The sequence below is a fragment of the Nicotiana tabacum genome, chromosome 14 (assembly GCF_000715075.1).
Source record: "Nicotiana tabacum cultivar K326 chromosome 14, ASM71507v2, whole genome shotgun sequence".
Classification (NCBI taxonomy): Eukaryota; Viridiplantae; Streptophyta; class Magnoliopsida; order Solanales; family Solanaceae; genus Nicotiana; species Nicotiana tabacum.
Genome location: NC_134093.1, coordinates 18,710,799 through 18,733,542, shown reverse-complemented (window position 1 = coordinate 18,733,542; position 22,744 = coordinate 18,710,799). Strand labels below are relative to the sequence as shown.

Here is a 22,744-nt window from a genome sequence, read left to right as displayed (position 1 = left end):
TTCAGCAATCCAATATTCCTGAGTTTGAGCGGTCTCGACTGCCTTTCTCGCTTGTACTTGAGCGACTTCAGCATCAGCCCGGTAGACGGCCACAATCGCCTCTGCCTCGACCTTTGCCTTTTCAGCTTCAGACTTGGCCTTTGCAAGTTCGGAAGCCAACCGAGTCTCGAGCTCCTCTATCCTCTTCGCCTGAGTTGTGCCTTTTTCCTTCATGCCTCGAAGCTGACTTTCGACCCATGACAATTTAGATAAAGCAGTTTCCTTTTCTGTAGCGAAGCGGTCCATACCTTATTTCCAACCCAAGGTCTCCGCCTTTATCATATCGACCTCCTCATGGAGCTACTCGATCATCTCGATCTTCTGCTGCAGCTGTGAGATTGAAATGTTAGCCACCATTCCCGAATCGAGCCCATGAGTTTTTAAGATTTTTATTACCTACTCAGTCAGGTCGGTCAGGTCTTGGTGAGCCTTCGACAATTTGGCTCGGAGGTCCTTGATCTTCTCTTCTCTTTGCCCACAGAGAAGTTTAAGGGCATTCCTCTCCTTCGTGAGACCTCGAAGGTCTGCCTCATATTGACTCAACTCAGCTCGAGACCGAGAAAATGCTTCTCGATTAAACGCTGAGGCCTACGCAGAAAGAAGAAAAGAAGTTAGACAGGAAGAGAAAAACAAACACAAGGGTAATACCAACAAGAGGAGAAAAGGCTTACCCGATTCAGAGCTTGTTGCACTTTGTTGAAAGGGCTAGATGCCTCACCCAGGTCCTTCCTCGAGACCTCCAAATCTCTCAGGCCAGTAGCATCTTCAACCCTAGTAAAATAATCACGGAAAGGATCTTCCTTTCCGTGGCCTCCTTCAATGGAGTGTGTCTTCAAGGCCCGAGCTTCTTGAATCATCTCCTCGGAAATCGAAGGTAGCAGCGGGGAGCCTACGAATTCCATTACCCCAAGTGGATCACTTGGGTCGATCTCTCCATCTCGGCGAGCCTCGGGATCAGCCCCCACAGCCGTACCCACCGTTGGCTCATTATGGTGGGAGGCATCCTCGATCCTCGATGGCTCGAGGACATCGCCCGATTCTTTTTCTGAGATTCCCTCATCTCGAGATGGAATCTCTGCAGCCTTCACCGATTTAGTGGCCTTTGGGGCCTCGGTGCTCATTCTCACTCGGGCTTCCAGCCCAGAATTGTCTTCTTCTTCTCCTTCATCTTCATCCCTTAGACGTCGAACAGAGTCTTCGGTCAGGAGGATGATGTTTTTCCTCGCTTTACGTGCTGTCCTCTTCTTAGGTTCGGGATCCTCCGAGGTTAGGATTATTTTCCTCTTTCTGTCCTTCGCCGGTTTTGGTACCGGGATCGAAGTCTCCCCCTCACCAGATAAGGGCCTCATGATAATATCTTTGCCAAGGCTAGTATGAAAGGAAATCAAGTAAGAAATTCTTCAAACAAAATCGTCAAAAGACGCAAAAAAGGAGCTTACCATGAGTTTTGGCCTCCCATCGGCCCTTTGATAGATCGCGCCATGAGCGCTCGGTGTATGAAGAAGTCGAAGCCAGGTCCCGAACCCAATTCTTGAGGTTAGGAATTGCATCAAGCATCCAAGCAATCACTACATCATGGAAAAAGGTCATCGATGAGAAAAAGCAAAGGAGCAAAACAATTAATAGGAACTAGCTAGGGATTGTACTTACGCTTCATGTTCCATTGCTCGGGAAATGGAATCTTCTCGACTAGGATTAGGTCGGAAGTCTTCACTCGAACGAACCGACCCATCCAACCTCGGTCCTTGTTCTCGTCTATGCTCGAGAACAGCACTTTGGTAGCCCGGCGCTGGAGCTTTATTAACCCACCTCGATAGAGGCGGGGGCTGTACAACCTAATAAGGTGATCGAGGGTGAAAGGCATCCCCTCAACTTTGTTCACAAAGAAGCGAATCAGAATACCGATTCGCCAAAAAGAAGGATGGATTTGGCCTAAGGTTATTTGGTATTGGAGGCAAAATTCGATGACAACGGGGTCGAGGGGGCCCAACGTGAAAGGGTAAGTGTAAACACTTAAATACTTCTTTGGGAGTCGGGATTATCACTTCTTTGTTTTTCTAGTGGCAATCTTTCCTTACCTGTTTAAGGTATCCCTCCGTTATCGAGCACATATACCTCGATACCGGCTCGCATCGACTGGGCGGAGCTTTGTTGGTCTTAAAATCGAAAGTGAGAACGCACCCCCCGGGAACACATTCCTCAGGTCGTGGCTCCACATGTGTTTTGTCGCCGGCAGGCCGTGAGGAAGAAGCGTTTTCTTTTTTAGGAACATTTTTTGACGTTTTCGCCATTTGGATTTAAAGATTGAAAATAGAGGGAGATGACAAGATTTGGTGTTCTAAAGAGAGATTTTGTAGTGAAAATCACAGATTCACAGATGAAGAACTCAGAAGATGCGAAAAGGAACTTAGAAGATTTGGAGATTGAAGATCTAAAAGTAAAAAATGGTAAAAAGAAGAACTATTTATAGAGTTGGCAATGACGATTCAATATCAGCAGTGGCCGACCATCGTCTGACACGCGTTTAATGCCTTGGTAAATGAACCGATGAGATATCTATCACGTACGTCATGGTCGGGCTCGATGCAAATATCAGTGTATATCTAGTCATGCCGTTGGAAAATCATGTCGTTTCTCGCCACATCCTTCCCGAGAAATGAGGGGACTATCTGTATACGGTCAAAATCGGTTTCTACCTTCGTATGATTAGTCAAGATTGGAACGTAATGGACCGAAGGTCATCTTCATAATATCGAGATGAGATTTGAAGCCAAGATACCGAGCTCAAGTTTCAGGGACCAATCAAATACCGAGCTCGAAGTCACTATCGAGCTCAGGTCCAAATCGAACTACGATGTGAAGTGGTGTTATCGAGTTCAAGAGCCAGAGACCGACCAATACCGAGACCGAGTCAATACCCGGCCCCGAGTCAATATTGAGCTCGAGCCAATATCGATCTCTAAATCTGGAGATCGACCAATACCAAGTCCGATCAAGATCGAGCTAAGAGACAAGAGCCGTTATAGTCGCACTAAGGGAGAGAATCTCGGCGGGAATTAAGGAAAAGCCAATTAACTAATCTATCATGAGATCCCCACTATATATATTTTATATCTAAAGTAGGATTTTCTTCACTATAAGAAAAATGACTATCATTTCTATAAAAAAAGGCATCTACACACTCCCATATTGAAAAGATTATTGAGATTCATATAGAGATTATCCTTTTGTGAGCCTTGTACATTGATTCATCTTGCTTGTTCATAAATCGTTTCTACTCAGTTTGGTTTGTATTTCATTCCTTTTTTACAATCAATATTCGATATTTTTTTACATACTTTTCCGATTTGTGTCAATTTATAACACGTATCTTTAGAACTACGTATAAATTCAACTCTATCTATTTTTTGGATAAACAATTGTATTTATAAGTTTAACTCCCTTTAAGAATGACATTTGACAATTAAGTGAAACTAAAACATAAAAACCAAAACCGAGAAAAATCGTTTATGAGAAAAACTATAGGTCGATACAAAGAAGAAAAGCTTCATGAGTTTTGATTCACTAGTAAAAACTGTATGTACTTTTTTTTAAGAGCCATGACTATTCTCTCTTAAATGATTGGTCTCTGGAGCAAAAGGCACGGTGCCCAATTAGACTTCACCGTAAGCATTGGTGAGGTTACGGAATAAGTTCATAATATAAATTAGACTTTTATTTTATAGGTAAGTTCATAATAAAAAAAAAATTTTAAAAAGAAAAAACCTATCATAATATTTAAAATGTAAACAATAAAGATTGATAATTTAGAGGGTAATTAAAATAGATATTTGGCCACCGAAAATTTAAGAAATTATTAATAATTTAGAAGGTAAAATAGATATTTGACCGCCATTTAAGAAATTATTAAGTAACTTTTGTGTTAAAAACAAAAAAGAAAATGATTTTACTACGTAATTTGGAATAGTTAAATGAACCATAATCCAATCTAGTTCCTTCATAAATTAAACACAAACAGCGTAACTCACACAAACATGACAATATCTTCATAACGAATAACAGAACATCTCTTCTCAAGTTTGCAGAAGTTGAAGAGGGTTATTAAAAAGAAACAACAAGAAACAATGTCAACTCTTTACCACCATCTCGGATGTTATTAAGCTATTTGCGAACTAGAGGAGGCTTCGGCTTCATCTTGTGATCTGGTTAAATCTGTGCACAAGAAAAATGTTCAAGGATCATGTTTAATCTTAGGAGTCTTATATTTATATTAGACAAAAGACTTGATATCTGATTTTTTTCAGACTACAATGAATACTTTGCTATTAGGACCTATTTTTAATGTGGGGAATGGTGTAAATATATAGAGACAACTGAAGAAAATATTAATGCAGGTAGATAACTCACCTTCAATTGTCGCAGAAGTGATCTCGTGGAGCATATCTGCAAATGGTTTAGGCATCTTTGTTATCTCTACCTTTTTGAGAGCAGTGAGGAATTTGAAGTCATGTAGGATCCTCAGTTTCTTGCAATTTTCAATTCTTATGTTACAGAGCTTGGGCATAGAATTGTTATTGACAGTCCAACTCTCCAAAAATATCAAATTCAAGATTTCTAAACGTTTGAGTTCAGTAAAACCAGAAGGAGGACTGACCATATCCGTCCCTTCAAATGCGTTATCATCGAGGACTAGAACTCGTAAATTAGGAAGCTTAGATAATTTTTCCATGGGATCTTTCTCAAGTTCAGAGCCAATCAGGACTAACTTGGCCAAACTTGGGGAGATTTTGTTTTTCGATGGTAGCTCGCGGATATGCCCCTCAATGCAAATGATTCGAACAGCCTGATATTTCAATAGTTCCCTGATAGCAGAATGCCTGTTATCTTCATAGCAGTCAAAGTTTCTGACATCAATAGACAACTGGATCTGTTTGTTTGAAGGTTGTTTCATATGCTCGTTGATAAACTGTAGGTCAGTGAGATCACCGTCAATCTTAACAGCTAGGTTATGAAGTTCGGTCAATGTCTGCAGATCAGTAACATTGCACACTCTTGTGATGAAGTTCTCTACTGTCTCAAGCTCTGTCAAGCCATCCAACCTCAATTTGTCTCCAGTGTATGTTCGAAACATCCGTGGAAGATAGAGATGTTTCATTTTTCTCATCTTCCACAGCACGTTTGGCAGAATCACCTCAGTAATCAAATCATCCACTCGCAAGTCAAGTACTTGTAAGTATAACAAATTACTAATAGCCAATGGTAACTGATTCAAAATACATCTCTTGACACTCAAATATCTCAAGTGGACTAGCTTGGATATACCTTCTAGTAATCCATTTTGTCTAATGTTAGACATCCCATCAACTGAGAATTCGTCCCATCCAATTTCAACCCCATCAAAATCAAGAAGTCTAAGCAGCCTTAACTCTTCGACATCAAACTTACCTGACAATCGTACAGGAGTCCTACCTTGCTGCTTGTGTGCGTCAAGGATATGTAGGCTATGAAGGTTCCTAGTGCGCTCTTTCTTGGCCAGAATGCCGCTATCCTCTAGCTTTTCTAGGCACACGAACAAGCGTCGTGTTTTGTTTCTTGAAGATGATGAAGAGAAATCTGAACCTAGCTGAGAATCAATAATGTGGCTGGAATTTATCTGGTTACCCTTTGATATACATAGTTGTCGCATCATTCTAGAAATGCGGCAAAATTTGAGTCTTCTAACACTTGGAACTTCCTCTTCTTCAACCTCAACCATATTCATCCTTGCAAGTTCTGTTAGATAGTTCTCTGCGACACTGATATCTTGCGGCTTTACCAAGCCTTCGACGATCCAGAAGTGATATAACTTGTCTGCGTCAATCACTGAGTCTTCTGGCCAAAGGCCCAAGTAAATAAAACATAGTTTGAGGTGATCTGGTAAGTCATCAAAACTTGGAGCTAAAACTTGTAGTACATTGTCAGTTAGAAATGACATTAAGTTTTGATGCACTATATTCCACTCGTCCAGGCTTTCTTTACCTGCCAACTCTTGACCGAGTTTGATGATCGCCGCTGGGACCCCTTCACAGCGTTTCACCATCTCCCTCCCTATATTCTCCTTCTCTGCGCTAAGTTTATCTTCTGCCAACGAGAAATCGAGAATTTAACAAAAAAGGAAAAGGTGACATTAAAGTTTTTTCCACTTTTTTTTTTAAGGTTTCAACCAAATCTATGTCTAAACGTAGCTACTTCACCATTCTTTTTCCTTTCATACCGCCTATTTCAGCCTAGCTACTTGTATTCAACCGAAACATTACCACCTATTAATTTTTGAAATTTAACTTATAGGTTACTTACCCTCTCATACCGCCTATTTCAGACATTAAAGTTTTTTCCACTTTCTTACAGGTTACTCATTATAACAAATATGGACTGACAACTAACAGAACATATATAAATGACCCATTACAAGTCAAAATACAATGATATTGTAGAAAAGATGACATTAAAGTATGGGTCGCAATTTTACCATTCGTTTCCCTCTCAGATTGCCTATTTTCAACTTAGCTACATGTTACCACTTACCACCTATTTTAAGATATAGTGGAGATTTGTTGTGAAAAAGATGAGCTGATTAATTTTCTACTCTTTCTTGTATGGTATTCGCCTATTTTAATAGATTTATTTAGGGATGGTAAAATTGATAAATTCTAGAGTCTTCTACCATATAGAGAGCAGAAATGAAGAGAGAAGAGCAGAAGATGAACTCGACAGGGAATAAACTCACATTCTCATTGATGGAAAAAATCATCTAAACCTGAAAGATGTACAATATAAGCTCTTATATACACATGTAACAAACTATCACTAACCTCTACTGTTAACTTAGCTGGTGACAATTGTCACCACGAACTGACTAACTAACTTAACTAACTAACATGACTAATATACACACTTCAACAAAAATCAGCACAAGAAGCATAGTTCGTCCAATTTAACTTTAAACTTGTTATTTTATTTATTTTACCTTTAATGAGATTTTTTTTTTATAGCCACGCAAAAACTGAAAGATATACAAAGTTTTTTACCCTTTAGATGCTGTTCGATTACCAAAAGGATAGACAAGGATATCTCATGGATTAGTTATATCAATACAATCGCGTATTCTATCCGAGTAACCAAACAATCCCTTGAGCTTTTAATACTATAAACTTAATTTTTTTCTTCTTCTTAAACTTAGTGTCAAGTCAAACTCGAATGCATGTACGTACCTCGATTGTGTCGCCGGTATTCTTCCATAAATAACTCCCATGCGTGGTTTTCCTTCAGTCCGCGCACAGTGTAGACTGATGGTGGCTTCAGAAAACCATATTCAGCTACTTGTCTCTTCCGCGTCGTAAGCAATATTCTGTGACGACCCTTGTTGGTAATTGGTGAGAAACGGTCATCTAAGAGTATACGCTGCACTTCATCCAGAACTTCAGTAGACCATATATCATCTAGAACAAACAGGAATCTTCCACCTTCACTAAGTTTTCTAAAGATTATATCAACTAACTGATCTTCTGATTTATTGGTACAATTTTTTCTGTCAAAATAACGAGCAATTTGCACAAGTATGTTTCCTGGGTTAAACGTGGAAGATACAGGGATCCAGATTCTATGAAGAAATTTGTACCAAATCTCAGGGTGGTCATAGATCTCGTAAGCAAGAGTTGTTTTTCCCACTCCGCCAGATCCACATAGTGAAATGACTTTTAAGTCCTCGGACTCGTCCATTAGATATTCAATAACCTCAATTTTATCTTCCTTGAGCCCCATGGAATTGCGATCTGGCCGACTGTAATAATTGAGCCTTTCCCATTCGTCTTTCTCTCTTAATTCTGCAGGCAAGTCAGATAGGAGGTAAGATAACTTTTGAAGGGCATGTTTGACCTGATAGTATAATTCTTTGAGCTCAAACTTGATGCTAGCATGTGGATCATGAGACTTTGAAAGACAAGAGGGTAAATTCAAACATGTAATTTTGCTAGAATTTTTTCTTAGACCATGATTTTTAACGGCTTCCTCAGTATGACAGGCAGCTTCGTCAATTTTGGTGATCAACTGCTCTATTGTATTGCTTTGATTTGGACCTGCATTCTTTAGAATTGACTGGTTATCCATAAGCAGTTTAGTTAAATCCTGGATTTGTTCACCTAATCCAATATCTGTGGTTGTTTCTTCATCGGACAACCGACGAAATCTTTCCATGGCAAAGAAGATTTCGAGCTCCTTCATTATTGTCTAGCTACGTACCACGGTAAAACCTCCAAAAGTGTTCAGCTTTCTTAAAAAATAAGAAAAAAGGAAAATTATCAATTTGAGAAGTTCAGCCAAAAGGATTGAGAATTTAAGGAAAGAAAATATTCACGTTTAACGAAAGAAGACTATAGCTGGACCGAAAAGCTGGACAACTTATACAATGGTGAAAGAAGTTTTAACTCTTAAGGCATGTATTAAAACATTTTTTCTATCTCCGTTTTGGATGGTTGTTAAGTATCGTTTCATAATTTATCGTATTGTATTGTACTTATATTGTACTGTATCATTTAATAAATACAATATTTTGATAAATTGTATCGTTTGTCGTTGTTTTATCATATCACGTACCAGCAACATGAAGAATAAACTTGTAGTATTATAAAAAATATTTATGGTACGGAGTAGAATTATTATATAAAAAAGTAGGATAAATGATTATTTAATAATAATAAAGGGCAAGATAAGAAAAAAAGACAAGTTAATAACGCGACCGCACCAAATCAGTTCGTTACATAAAGTGACATTTTTTATCGTTACGTAACGACGAATTTAACGATACAATACAATAGAATTTAAGTAACAATCAAAACAAACATTGTATTTAAAGTAACAATACAATACAATAGATAACAACCATCCAAACGGGCATTTTTAACATTTTTTATAACGGCAAGAGTGTTTTGATTTGCAAAGTCAGTATAACATAAGTTAAATATAAACTATTTTATAAAATTAGGGACAAATTTCTTTTAGTTGGAGGCGGCATGCCGAAAAAACCTATCAACATATTTGGACATTTAGTTATAGGAACTTTGACTTTTGAGGGGAACAATGTATATAGGCTTAACTCCCTTCAAATTGATGTGCTGCCGCCTATGTATTGACCATTGACATCTCCATTTTGGTGCCAAGTGAAAGCTTTCAATATAGGCTATGGTTTTCTTTCATTAAACGTGAATATTTTCTTTCCTTAAATTCTCAATCCTTTTGGTTGAGCTTCTCAAATTGATATTTTTCTTTTTTTCATATTTTTAAGAAAGCTGAACTCTTTTGGAGGAGGATTTAGCGTGGTAGCTAAACGATAATGAAGGAGCTCGAAATCTCAGTTGCCGTGGAAAGACTTAGTCGGTTGTCCGATGAAGAAACAGCATTGGAAATTGGATTAGATGAACGCATCGAGGATATAACTAAACTGTTACAAGATAATCGGTCTATTCTAAAGAACGATGATCCAAGTCAAAGAGAGACAATAGACGAGTTGATCACCAAAATTGACGAAGTTTCATTTAATATAGAGAACGCCATCGGAAATCATGGTCTATCAAGGAACAATTCTAGAAAATTTAGCATGGGATGTATGTCATGTTGCATACAAAGCCAAGATGATCCATATTTTAGAATCAAGTGTGGGCTAAGAGAACTGTACGACGAGGTCAAACATGCTCTTGAGAAGTTATCTTACTTGCCTGCGACAAATGAGAAAGACGACGAATGGAAGAGGCCCGATTACTATTACAACCTCCCATCTGATCGCGATGTTGTTGGCCTCAAGAAAGTTAAATCTGAGCTACTCCAATGCCTCATCGATGAGTCTGAGTACTTAAAAGTCATTTCACTCTGTGGAGTTGGCGGAGTAGGGAAGACCACTCTAGCACACGAAGTGTTCAAAGACCCAGGGATTGAGTTAGAATTTAATTTTCGAATCTGGATCCCTGTTTCTTCCAAGTTTAACACCAAAGACATACTTATGCACATTCTTAGCTGCATTGAATCACGTCGTCATTTAGCCGACAAACCGCAAGCCGAGTTGGCTGATGATATTATATTTTCTATTAAAAAAGGTGGAAGATTCCTGTTTGTTCTAGATGATGTATGGTCGACTCGAGTTTTGGATGAACTGCAGCGTCTACTCTTATCAGCTAAGAAGAAGGGTTCCAGTTCCAGCATATTGCTTACCACACGGAAGAGGCAAGTAGCTGAATACGGTATTCTGAAGCCGCCATTCGTCTACACAGTGCGTCGCCTCATGAAAAACGACGCCTGGAAGTTATTTATGGAAGAATACCGGCGACACAATCAAGGTACGTACCTATATTTCTCGGCCATCCTAAAAGCTGTTATTAAATCCGGGTTCCTGCTTATTTAGTGGATACCTTCTTTTTCTGGTGTAAATGTGTTGTTCCTTTTTTGTTAAATAACCCTCGATTTCTCGCTGTCAGAAGATAAACTCAGCGCAGAGAAGGAGAATATAGGGAAGGAGATGGTGAAATGCTGTGAAGGGCTCCCATTGACCATCATCAAACTCGGTCAAGAGTTGGCAGGTAAAGAAAGCCTGGACGAGTGGAATATAGTGCATCAAAACTTAATGTCATTTCTAACTGACAATGTACTACAAGTTTTAGCTCCAAGTTTTGATGACTTACCAGATCACCTCAAACTATGTTTTATTTACTTGGGCCTTTGGCCAGAAGACTCAGTGATAGATGCAGACAAGTTATATCACTTCTGGATCGTCGAAGGCTTAGTAAAGCCGCAAGATATCAGAGTCGGAGTAACAGCGTTAATTGTAGCAGAGCAATATCTAACAGAACTTGCAAGGATGAATATGGTTGAGGTTGAAGAAGAGGATGCTCCAAGTGTTAGAAGGATCAAATTTTGCCGCGTTTCCAGAATGATGCGACAACTATGTATATCAAAGGGTAACCAGATAAATTTCAGCTACAGGATTGATTCTTTGGTAGGTTCAAATTCCACTTCATCATTTTTAAGAAACAAAACAGGACGCTTGTTCGTGTGTCTAGAAAAGCTAGAGGATAGCGGCATTCTGGCCAAGAAACAGCACACATGGAATCTTCATAGCCTACATATCCTTGACGCACACAAGCGGCAAGCCAGGAGACCTGTACGGTTGTCAGGCAAGTTTGATGTTGAGGAGTTAAGGTTGCTTAGACTTCTCGATTTTGATGGGGCTGAAATTGGATGGGACGAAATAGCAGCTGATGGGAAGTCAATTATTAGACGGAGTGAATTACTGGAAGGGATATCCAAGCTAGTTCGCTTGAGGTATCTGAGTTTCAAGAGATGTATTTTGACTCACTTACCATTGGCTATTAGTAATTTGTTATACTTACAAGTACTTGACTTGCGAGTGGATGATTCGATTACTCAGCTGATTTTGCCAAATGTGCTGTGGAAGATGAGAAAAATTAAACATCTCTATCTTCCACGGATGTTTCGAACGTACGACGGAAAAAAATTGAGGTTGGATGGCTTGACAGAGCTTGAGACAGTAGAGAACTTCATCACAAGAGTGTGCAATGTTACTGATCTGCAGACATTGACCGAACTTCATAACCTAGCTGTTAAGATTGACGGTGATCTCACTGACCTACAGTTTATCAACGAGCATATGAAACAACCTTCAAACAAACAGATCCAGTTGTCTATTGATGTCAAAAACTTTGACTGCTTTGTAGATAACAGGCATTCTGTTATCAGGGAACTATTGCAATATCGAGCTATCCGAATCTTTTGCATTGAGGGGCATATCCGCGAGCTGCCACCAAAAAACAAAATCTCCCCAAGTTTGACTAAGTTAGTCTTGATTGGCTCTGAACTTGAGAAAGATCCTATGGAAAATTTATCTAAGCTTCCCAATTTACGGGTTCTAGTCCTTGATGATAACGCTTTTGAAGGGACGGATATGGTCAGTCCTCCTTCTGGTTTTACTGAACTCAAACGTTTAGAAATCTTGAATTTGATGTTTTTGGAGAGTTGGACTGTCAAAAACAATTCTATGCCAAAGCTTTCTAGCATAAAAATTGAAAATTGCACGAAATTGAGGATCCCAGATGGCTTCAAGTTCCTCACTGCTCTCAAAAAATTGGAGATTGCAAAGATGCCTAAATCATTTGCAAATATGCTCCGCGGGATAGATGGAAGACGAGACGAAGACTCAGACATAGTAGAGTATGTGAAGATCACTTTTCGGATAACTGATGGTGAGCTACCTATCCAAGTTTTTACTATTTACTGTATCCCTATATAATAGTTATTCACCAGAAAAGCTAGCCAAGTTATTCTCGGAATCAATTATTATGTTAAGTTATAATATATGTCTTCTGTAACAACACTTCACTATAGCAGCAAAAAAATATCAAAACAAACGAGACTGTTATAAAAAAGTTTGACTGTATTCCTATTAAACTATTCCCTCAATAATAATTTAAAAGGCGCTATAATTGAAATCTATTTGTTGTGTTGTGAGAAAATCTATAATCAAGTCTTTTGTGTTTCCCCTATTTTCTTCCATGTACTAAATATAAGACTAATATCCTAAGATTAAACATGATCCTTGAACATTATTTCTCCTTGTTTACAGAAATAACCAGATCACAAGATGAAGCCTCCTCATCAGATGTGCATACAGCTTAACATTCCATGCTGCTATCAATAAAAAATGGTGAAAGACCCTCTCATTGTTGAGTTGAAGTTGATTCGTGCTTCTTTTTTTTATTTTTTTAAATGTTGTACTCGAGAAGAAGTTTTGTGATTATTTTTTACTATTTGAAGACATTGTCATGTTTGTGTGTCTATGTTTTCTGTGTGTTTAATTTATGAAGGGACTGAATTGGATTATGGTTCACCACTTTTTTCAATGGTTTGATAATAAACTAGGTAATAGTTTGTTTAGCTAAACTTTTAAAATCAGCTTATTTAAATATATTTTTCTCAAAAGTGATTTCAAAGAAGTAATTTTGGTCGGAAGTAGTTTGTATGCTTTAAAGTATTTTTCTCAAAAGTACTGGTGAGAAGGAGTTTGTGTTTGACTAATTAATTTAAAAACCACTTTTAAGCAATAATTCGTATTTGACAAAACTCTTAAAAGTACTTCTCTAAGTGTATTTTATAAAAAAAAATACTTTTCAAAAAATTACTTTTAAAAGAAACTATATTTTCTGCTTCTCAAAAACTGATTCTATTCAAAATCACTTTTTTTCTTCTAAAAGCTTGACCAAACACCTTAACCTTGAAAGAAAAAAAAATTAGCAAAAAAAGAAAACACTTTTGGCCGAAAAGAAATAGCCAAAGAGGCTAGTATAAGTAGCTTTCCGAATGATTGTTTAATGAGCATCAAATTACATACAGGTTCTTAAAAATTATCCGATTGCAGGTACGACACTTCAAATTTCTCTCACAAGGAAATCATTTTGAAAAGATAATATAGTCATACCTCCCTATAACTGTTCTGTTTGTTTCGATATTTTTTTAAGTTTTTTTCATGTTTAGCTCGTGCCAGAAATTATTTAATTCAGTAGCTGTAATGAACTAGAAAATTATATATATATATATATATATATATATATATATATATATATATATATATATATATATATATATATATATATAAGAAATTATTTAATTTGGTAGGCCAGAAAGGGAAAATCTTTATATTTATATATATATATATATATATATATATATATATATATATATATATATATATATATTATTTTAAGAGCGGCTATACAATGTCATTTTTTCATATTTTTTGGCTGTTATAATGAGGCTGTTATAAAACTATAACGACATTTGGTATTTAAATATATTTGGCTATTATAGAAAAAATTATCCAAAACTTATATTTTTTCCTTTTTTAATGTTACAAATAAAAAATAAAAAAATTATTCAATATTAGAATCTCAGAGAATATGCATGTTTTACTAATTAAATATTAAATAAAGCTAATATATTATTTTTCCAAGACACAGTTAAAGCTACTTAAAAATAAATTTCTTTCAAGATTGATAGAAAAACTCTTAATTGCAGCTTATTTTGTAGATTCTAGTTTTTTACTGGCTATATAATACTTGAATTCACGAAACTTGTACCAAATTTTCAAGAGAAGATACGTGCAGACCTTCAATATTAGATACTATGCACGATAAAAACTTTAGTGCAATGGAATGAAAATATAAAAGTATATTTTTACTGGAATTGGGTGAAACCTTTAATCATTGAAGTATGTATTAACAAAATATTCTTCATCATAAATGGTGCACTAAATTTTTAAAAATTTGGTCAAAATCTATAGACTTGTATAGTAGAGATTCTACATATATGTGTCACGGCCCCAAATTTCCTTCATAGGAGATCGTGATGGCACCTAGTTTCTAAGGCTAGGTAAGCCTATCAATGCGGAATAATAATAAATATCTGAATTAATTAAACTAGAATTCAAATAATTACAACTCCCAAAACCTGGTAGAAATAAGTCACAAACTTCTAAGAATTTATTCTCTATGTCTCTATACATCAGAGTCTAAAACAAAAAAGGAAGCAACATAGTAAGATAGAAGGGGACTCCGGAGTCTGCGGACGCTAGCAGGTATACCTCGAAGTCTCCTCGTACAACTAGTTTACTGATGCCTAGTCTGATAAGATGTACCTGGATCTGCACAAAAAGATGTGCAGAAGCATAGTATGAGTACATCACAACGGTACCCAGTAAGTGTCAAGCCTAACCTCGGTAGAGTAGTGACGAGGTCAGGTCAGGCCCTACTGAAGAATAAATAATGACATGAAAAAATATTTAAACAATATAATAAGATAAAATGACAATGAAAACGAATCAAGTAGTATGTCACATTTACTTACACCAAATAATGGCAAATAAATACCTCATGTAAACAAAACAGAATTTCTTTTCAACTTTAAGAAAAATCACAACAAAAATCAAAAGCAACTACGACCATAAATCAATATCAACAAGGGCACTACCGAGGTACCGCCTCGTAGTCCCAAATCATAATTAAATTCATAATATCTCATTTTCTTATCTCACCGCGGGAGCCTTCACAATTTATTTTAAAGAAAATATTTTTCCCGAAATAGCATCCCGCGTTTTAGCCATCTTTATCACACCGCATGACTTCTAGTAGTTCCCCCTACTAGCCACGCGTATCAAGCCACCCTTATCACACCGCATGCATTTCAATACCCAGACCTTATACCATCGCATGCGTATCAATATCATCAATATCACAATTTGCACCTCAAGTGCCCAAATATTTCAATTTGCCAAAGTAAATCAACAATAATATTTTTCCACAATAAAGAGCTCACGGCTCATGCCAACATAAATCAGAGCTCACGGCTCATGCCAACATAAATTATCAATAATATTTTTCCACAATAAAGAGCTCACGGCTCCATCACAATAAGTACAAAAATCTTATAAAACTATTCAGTAATAAATAATTTAGCAAAATAATATTTTAAAATCTTTAATACGTTGCTTCAATACCAAATTTAAAATATCAAATACTTCATATTAATAATATTTAATTTTAAAAAAATCAATTTCAAATAATGCACAAAATAAAAGAAATCAAGTTTCAACTAAACAGGTAAAACAATTAGCAGGAAAAAGTCAAGCAAATTTAAAGTATACAAATCAAATCAATGATGGAGAATATAACAAGATTTAATAATTTATTTAATGTGCAACAGTGATCTTCACAATTTAAAAACATAATCCTTCACATTTAGTCTGTGTACACACTCGTCACCTCGCGTACACGACTTTCATCACATTACAATTAATACCAATCATATGAGAAATTTCTCTCACACAATGTTAGACAAGTCACTTACTTCGACTTGCTCCAATTTAACCAAGTATTATGCTTTTTCCTCGATTTTCCGATTCCGGTCGACTCGTATCTAGTCATAATTAATTCGATACAGTCAACAAAAATTATAGACTTAATTCTATAAGAAAATACTACATTTTACAATACAAATCCGAAATTAACTCAAAAATGGCAACGAAATATGAACGCCCATTCAACCACGAGTCTAACCATACCAAAATAACTAAATTTCAATAACAATTCGACCCTCAAATCCTCAAATCTATCCAAGAGGGTTTTCAATTTTTTCCAATTTAAATCACTAATTAAATGTTAAAAACAGTGATGGATTCGGGTAATCTAACCAAGATTGAGTTAAGAATACTTACCCCGATGTTTTCTCTAAAAATCTCCCAAATATCGCCTCAATTCGAGCTCCAAATCGTTAAAATGGTCCCATTTTCTGAATTTAAACATTCTGTCCAGTGGTTTCTTCTTCGCAAACGCGACCCTTGCCTCGCGTTCGCGAAGCACAAAAAAATGTGCCGCCCAATCTTTCCTCTTCGCGAACACGAAGCTTTGCAAACTTACACCTTCGCGAACACGTCCCTTACCTCGCGAACGTGTAGAACAAAAGATTGGGGTTTCCCAGTTGCCTCACTCTACTTCGCGAACACGACGCCACTCACGCGATCGTGATGCACACACTGCCCTACCCTTCGCGTTCGCGTCCTCTCCTCCGCGAACGCGTAGAACAAAAATCTCACCAGCTCAGAAGACTCTTCGCGAACGCGAGGCTCCTCTCGCGAATGCGAAAGAGGAAACAAGAAAAATTGCAGCAGTAGATATCAACTATCTCACCAAGGCCAAAAATGATCCGTTAACCATCTGGAACACGTCTGAGCCCCTTGGGACCTCAACCAAATATACCAACAAGTCCTAATACATCATACGAACTTAGTCGAGCCTTCAAATCACATCCAACAACACTAAAAATACGAATCACACATAGATTCAAGCCTAATAAACTTTGAAACTTTCAATTCCTACAAACGATGCCAGAACATATCAAATCAAGTTCGATTGACCTCAAATTTTGTATGCAAGTCATAAATAACATACAGAGCTATGAAAACTCTCGAAACTGGATTCCGACCCCGATATCAAAAAGTCAACTCCTCGGTCAAATTTCCAAACTTAAATTTCTATTTTAGCCATTTCAAGCCTAATTTAACTACGGACTTCCAAATAAAATTTCGAACACGCTTCTAAGTCCAAAATCACCATACAGAACTGTTGGAATCATCAAAATTCTATTCCGGTGTCGTTTTCTCAAAACGTTGACCGAAGTCAAACTTAGCATTTTAAGGCCAACTTAAGGAACCAAGTGTTCCGATTTCAACCCGAACACTTCCAAATCCCGAACCAACCATCCCCGCAAGTCATAAATTTATAAAAGTACATACGGGGAGTTTTATTTAGGAGAACGGGGTTCTAAAAGTAAAAATGACCGATTGGGTCATTACAATATGACTTTTTCGAGACTTAACTTTTATTGAAATATTATTTATAGAAATAATATTATAGATAAGTCTGACTATATATTCAAAAACTTGTTCCAAAAGGAAAAAAGGGAAGACGGCGAAAGAAGGAAGATACATGGCAATACAGCCTTATATTGAGTTGACATACTTAAATAAGATTATTAATACAGTCAAACCTCTCTATAACAGCATCCCTATATAACAACACTTCTCTATAAAAGCCAAGCTTTTTCGAAACCAATTTTTATATTATATTATAATATATATTTTCTATAACAACACTTCGCTGTAACATTCAAAAATATTCGGAACAAACGAGGCTGTTATAGTATTCCCTACGTCCTAATTTATGTGGATCAAAGTTCGGATTTCAAAAGTCAAACGAGCTTTTTTTTATTCTAATTTTTTCATATGCCTTTTATATGCTTTTTGAATTGTTAATTATTGTACTTATAGTACTTTTTACGTAGTTTTCAGATATATAAATTTTAAACTTAAAGATTTTATGCCTGAATTCACAGTCAAAACTAAAAAGTCTGACTCTCGAAATTCGAGCTCACCACATAAATTGGACAGAGGGAGTAATACATTATCAACACAAGACTATATTAGGTTGAGCATTTGTTTGAAGAGATCTAAGAAGAAATATGATGAAGCTAAGTTTAAAATTTCTGAAATAGAGAGCAAAGACAGGTTCTTTTATTTTCTTTTTGATCATATTTCTTCCAATAAGAATTGAAGATGTGGCATCTTTAGTAAATATGACAATATCTACTAGGAGTATTGTTTACCCGAAAAACGGATAGAGTTGAATTTATACATAGTTTTAAGAATACGTGGTATAACTTGATACAAATTAGAAAAATAAGTAGAAATATATCGAATATTGACTGTAAAAAAGGAATGAAAATACAAACCAAATTGAGTAGAGAATAATTTATAAACACGCAAGATGAATCAATGTCCAAAACCCAAAAATGATAATCTCTACTATATATCAGTGTAATAATCTTTGAAATGTGAGAGTGTATTGATGTCTGAATCTTGAATATCCCCCCCTTCGAATTACAGAAACGATAGCCACCCTTCGTATAGTGGAGAAAACCTACTTTAGATATAATTAAAAATACATAGTGGAGATCATATGATAGATTAGTTAATTAGTTTTTTCTTAATTCTCGTCGAGATTCTCTCCCCTGGTGCATCTACAACGACTCTTTGTCTTTTAGCTCGATCTTGGTCGGTCTTGGTATTGGTTGATCTCTGGATCTCAAGCTCGATATTGACTCGAGCTCGATATCGATTCGAGCTCAGTATTGATTGGTCTGGATCTCGAGCTTGATAACACCACTTCACATCATAGTTCGATTTGGACTTGAGCTTGATATTAACTTCGAGTTCGGTATTGATCGGTCCCTGAATCTTGAGCTCAATAACCTAGCTTCAGATCTCATCTCGATATTATGATGACGACCCTCGGTCCATCATGTTCCAATCTCACTAATTACACGAAGGGCAAAACCGATTTTGACCTTATACAAATAGTCCCCTTGTTTCTCGGAAAGAATGTGGCGAGAAATGACATGATTTTCTGAACTCCAACTAGGTGGGCGATGACATCAGTGATGAGCCCGAATGACATATGCGACAAATATCCCATCGGTCCAGTTACCAAGATATTAAATGTTTGTCAGTTGTAGGTAGGCCACTACCGGTTCTAAACCGTCATCATCAGGCCTATAAATATTCAAACTTTTATTCACATCCAAACTTTCTACTCAAAAGTTTTTTCTCTACTCTCGTATCTTCTTCAAAAATCCCTCTGCTCCATATACTTTACATCACAAACAAACCCAATTCTCTTTTCCTTTATTCATTAATGGCGAAAACCTCCAAAACGGTGCCGCAGAAAGAGGCCACTACTTCATCGCGGCCTACCGGCAGCGAGGATGAGGAGGAGCCCCGCCCCAAGGAGTTCGTTCCGGTAGGGTACTCGACTTTCATTTATTTCAAAGTCAAAAAACCCTCTTCGGTACCGGGCCGATGTGAGCCGGTATCGAGGTACCAGTGTTCAATCATCGAGAAAATTCTCGAAAAGGTAAAAAAGGAATGCAACTGGGGCGACAAGCATGTGGTAGTCCCATCGCCCGAAGAATCAATTACTACCCACGTGGAAGGGTTCTTAAGTATTTATACTTACCCTTTCACGTTGGGTCCATTAGATCTCGTCATCATCGCGTTTTGTAAAAGATACGACGCAATCCTTATCCAAATTCATCCTTCGTTTTGGAGAATAGTGATTCTTCTCCGATTCTTCTCAAGCAAAATCGAAGTGTGTCTTTTCACCCTCGATCACCTTATGCGTCTTTATAGTCCCCGTCCCTATCAATGAGGGCTGATCAAGCTAGCGCGCCGAGCCACTAAAGCGCCGTTCTCAAGTATAGATGAAACTCGTGACCGAGGTTGGATGGGCCGGTTTGTTCGAGTCAAAAACTCGGACCTGTTTCCTACCGCTGACATGCCATTTCCTGAGAAATGGAATATGAGTCGTGAGTATTTACTTCCTTTCGAGCATTTTAATATGGGGCCGCCTTTCATTTTCTTGATCCACTATTTCTTTTCTGTTATAGCTGTAGCTCAGATGCTGGAACCGATCCCGAACCTTAAACAATGGGTTGAAGGTCTCGTGCTGCAGAGACCGTATTCTGAGCGTGCTTGGGTGGAACTATCAAAGGTTCGATGGGAGGCCCGTAGCCACGGTCTCTTTCTCAGTTTGTTTGTAGCTCGATCTTCTTCACTTACTTACCCTCATTTTTCCTTTGTAGGACTCGGGAAAAATGTTGTTATGAGGCCCCCATCTGGTGATGAAGAGGTCCATGCCCTAAAGCAGGTTAAAGAGAGGAAAAGAAAAGATGCACCAAGTTCCCCGGTCTCGGACAAGAAAAACCTAGTGAAGAGAACTCGCAAACCCAAGGGGGCTCCGATATCGTGCCTTTGGACTCGATCCGCCGATTAAGGGTCGAGCCCGAAGAATAAGAAGAGGAGTTAGCCTGTGTGCGGGCCAATATTGTGATACAACAATCCTCTGAATTGGCGGAGATTAACAATCCTCCTCCTCCGAAGAAGAGTGACTCTTACATGCTTCTTAGTGAGAAACTTCGAGCAGATTTGACAACAGCTCGGGAAGAGCATGAGGAGATGGTTGAGTAGGTATTCCGATCTTTCCATGATAGTGAAGATGAATTGGAGATAACCATTAACAATCGGATTCTGTAGGTTCGGCAGAGGATCAAGCAGATCGGACAGCTCAATTCAAATGTGGATGGGCTACTGGCCGAGGCGGAAGAATTTAAAATGAATATGGATATCCTTGCCTCGAAAAAGGAAGCCGTTCAAGCTTAGTTGGAGTTGTCTGAGGCCCAACTTCGATCTGCGAAAGAAAATGCCACGGTGTTGATTGAGAGGATGAATGAGCTTTAGCATCGGTTAGATTTGGCTATTTTTGATAAAGCAAGCTTGGCTGATGAACTTGAAGTGGCCAGATCTGAGGTGATCGAGGCCAATAAAAGAGTTGATGCTAAAGTAGCCCAGTTCAGGATCGATGTTGAGGTCAACCAAGCCAAAGCCAAGAGCATGGTCGAGCACGCTAAATGGCAGGCTCGAAGAGAAGCTCTCGAGGAGGTCAGTGCTCAGGGCTTCGATGTTGGGCCCAAGATTGAAATTGCCAAAGCGGAGGAAAATAAGGCTCGAAGGCTGGCCTTCCCTGAGGAAGACTCTGATAGCTCGAGCGAATCTGAAGGTGGGGAAGATGCCAAGGACGCGACCTCCAATGAAGACCAAGCCATTTAGGATCTTAGGTAGTTGTTGTTATTTCTATTGAGGCTGCTTCCGGTCTTTGTAAAGAACTTCCTTCGGGCCGAGTTGCCTTTGTAAAATATTTATATATAAAACTTTTTTCCCTTTTATGGCTTCCGAATCTTTTTCTTTTTTGTTAATTTATACAAAGGTCAAAAGTGCCTTAACATTGAATAACTATTCGAAGGTCAAGTGAGTGTTTGCTCGAACTCGAAGTAAGAGTAGCCCTTATTCTTTAATGGTCGGATGAGTGTTTGTTCAAACTCTAACTAATGTAGCCCTTAGGCCTTATGGTCGAGTGAGTGTTTGCTCGAACTCGAGTTAATGTAGCCCTTAGGCTTAATGGTCGAGTGAGTGTTTGCTCGAACTCGAGGTAAGAGTAGCCCTTAGGCTTAAAGGTCGAGTGAGTGTTTGCTCGAACTCGAACTAATGTATCCCTTAGGCCTTATGGTCAAGTGAGTGTTTGCTCGAACTCGAGTTAATGTAGCCCTTAGGATTAATGGTCGAGTGAGTGTTTTCTCGAACTCGAGTTAATGTATCCCTTAGGCTTTATGGTCGAGCGAGTGTTTGCTCGAACTCGAAGTAAGAGTAGCCCTTAGGCTTAATGGTCGAGTGAGTGTTTTCTCAAACTCGAAGTAAGAGTAACCCTTAGGCTTAATGGTCGTGTGAGTGTTTGCTTGAACCCGATCTAATGTAGCCCTTAGGCTTAATGGTCGAGTGAGTGTTTGCTCGAACTCGAAGTAATGTAGCCCTTAGGCCTTATGGTCGAGTGAGTGTTTGCTTGAACTCGAAGTAATGTAGCCCTTAGGCCTTATGCTCGAGTGGGTGTTTGATCGAACTCGAACTAATGTAGCCCTTAGGCTTAATGGTCGAGTGAGTGTTTGCTCGAACTCGAAGTAATGTAGCCCTTAGGACTTATGGTCGAGTGAGTGTTTACTCAAACTCGAACTAATGTAGCCTTTAGGCTTAATGGTCGAGTGAGTGTTTGTTTGAACTCGAAGTAATGTAGCCCTTGGGCTCGATAGATAGTCCGTAAGTGAGAATGGTTGCTCATACTCGAGTTAGGGTAGCTCTTGGGCTTTCTAGTCGAGTTAGAATACCATCCCAAACTAGAAGTAAAGTTTCCCTTAGGCTCGATATATCCATAGAAATCAGATGCAATAAATTCTTGGAGGGACCTCTTTTCATTCTTATGTGAAATAATCTTACATAAGTACATGTTTAATGATTAAGGCTTGAGCAATCTACGTGGGCACAGTTCATTTGACCGTTTGGACCATACAATAGTCTTCTCTTCTTGAAGACCTTTTAACGTAAAACTCTTTCTTTGCTGCAGCTGATATCCAAGGGCGACGCCCCCCAATATTCGAGGTTGATCAAATAGAGAAG

At 37.9% G+C, this 22,744-nt stretch overlaps 2 protein-coding genes across 3 annotated transcripts; one reads left to right on the top strand and one right to left on the bottom strand.

The window, feature by feature from the left end:
* Nucleotides 1–4,059: 4,059 nt before the first annotated feature.
* LOC107792169 (putative disease resistance RPP8-like protein 2) lies at nt 4,060–8,431 on the bottom strand. The gene is made up of 3 exons (XM_016614361.2): nt 7,290–8,431; nt 4,447–6,159; nt 4,060–4,251 (listed from the first exon to the last, which is right to left on the bottom strand). The coding sequence occupies exons 1-3, from the start codon at nt 8,296–8,298 to the stop codon at nt 4,196–4,198; spliced, it is 2,778 nt and encodes a 925-aa protein (XP_016469847.2). The 5' UTR covers nt 8,299–8,431; the 3' UTR covers nt 4,060–4,195.
* A 606-nt stretch (nt 8,432–9,037) lies between these two features.
* Nucleotides 9,038–12,895, top strand: LOC107792170 (putative disease resistance RPP8-like protein 2). 2 transcript variants are annotated; one of them, XM_016614364.2, is made up of 3 exons: nt 9,038–10,403; nt 10,545–12,323; nt 12,704–12,895. In XM_016614364.2, the coding sequence occupies exons 1-3, from the start codon at nt 9,407–9,409 to the stop codon at nt 12,754–12,756; spliced, it is 2,829 nt and encodes a 942-aa protein (XP_016469850.1). In that variant the 5' UTR covers nt 9,038–9,406; the 3' UTR covers nt 12,757–12,895. The 2 variants fall into 2 exon arrangements, with proteins under 2 accessions (XP_016469850.1, XP_016469848.1); XM_016614362.2 differs by having other exon boundaries at nt 9,039–10,403; nt 10,542–12,323.
* Nucleotides 12,896–22,744: the final 9,849 nt, after the last annotated feature.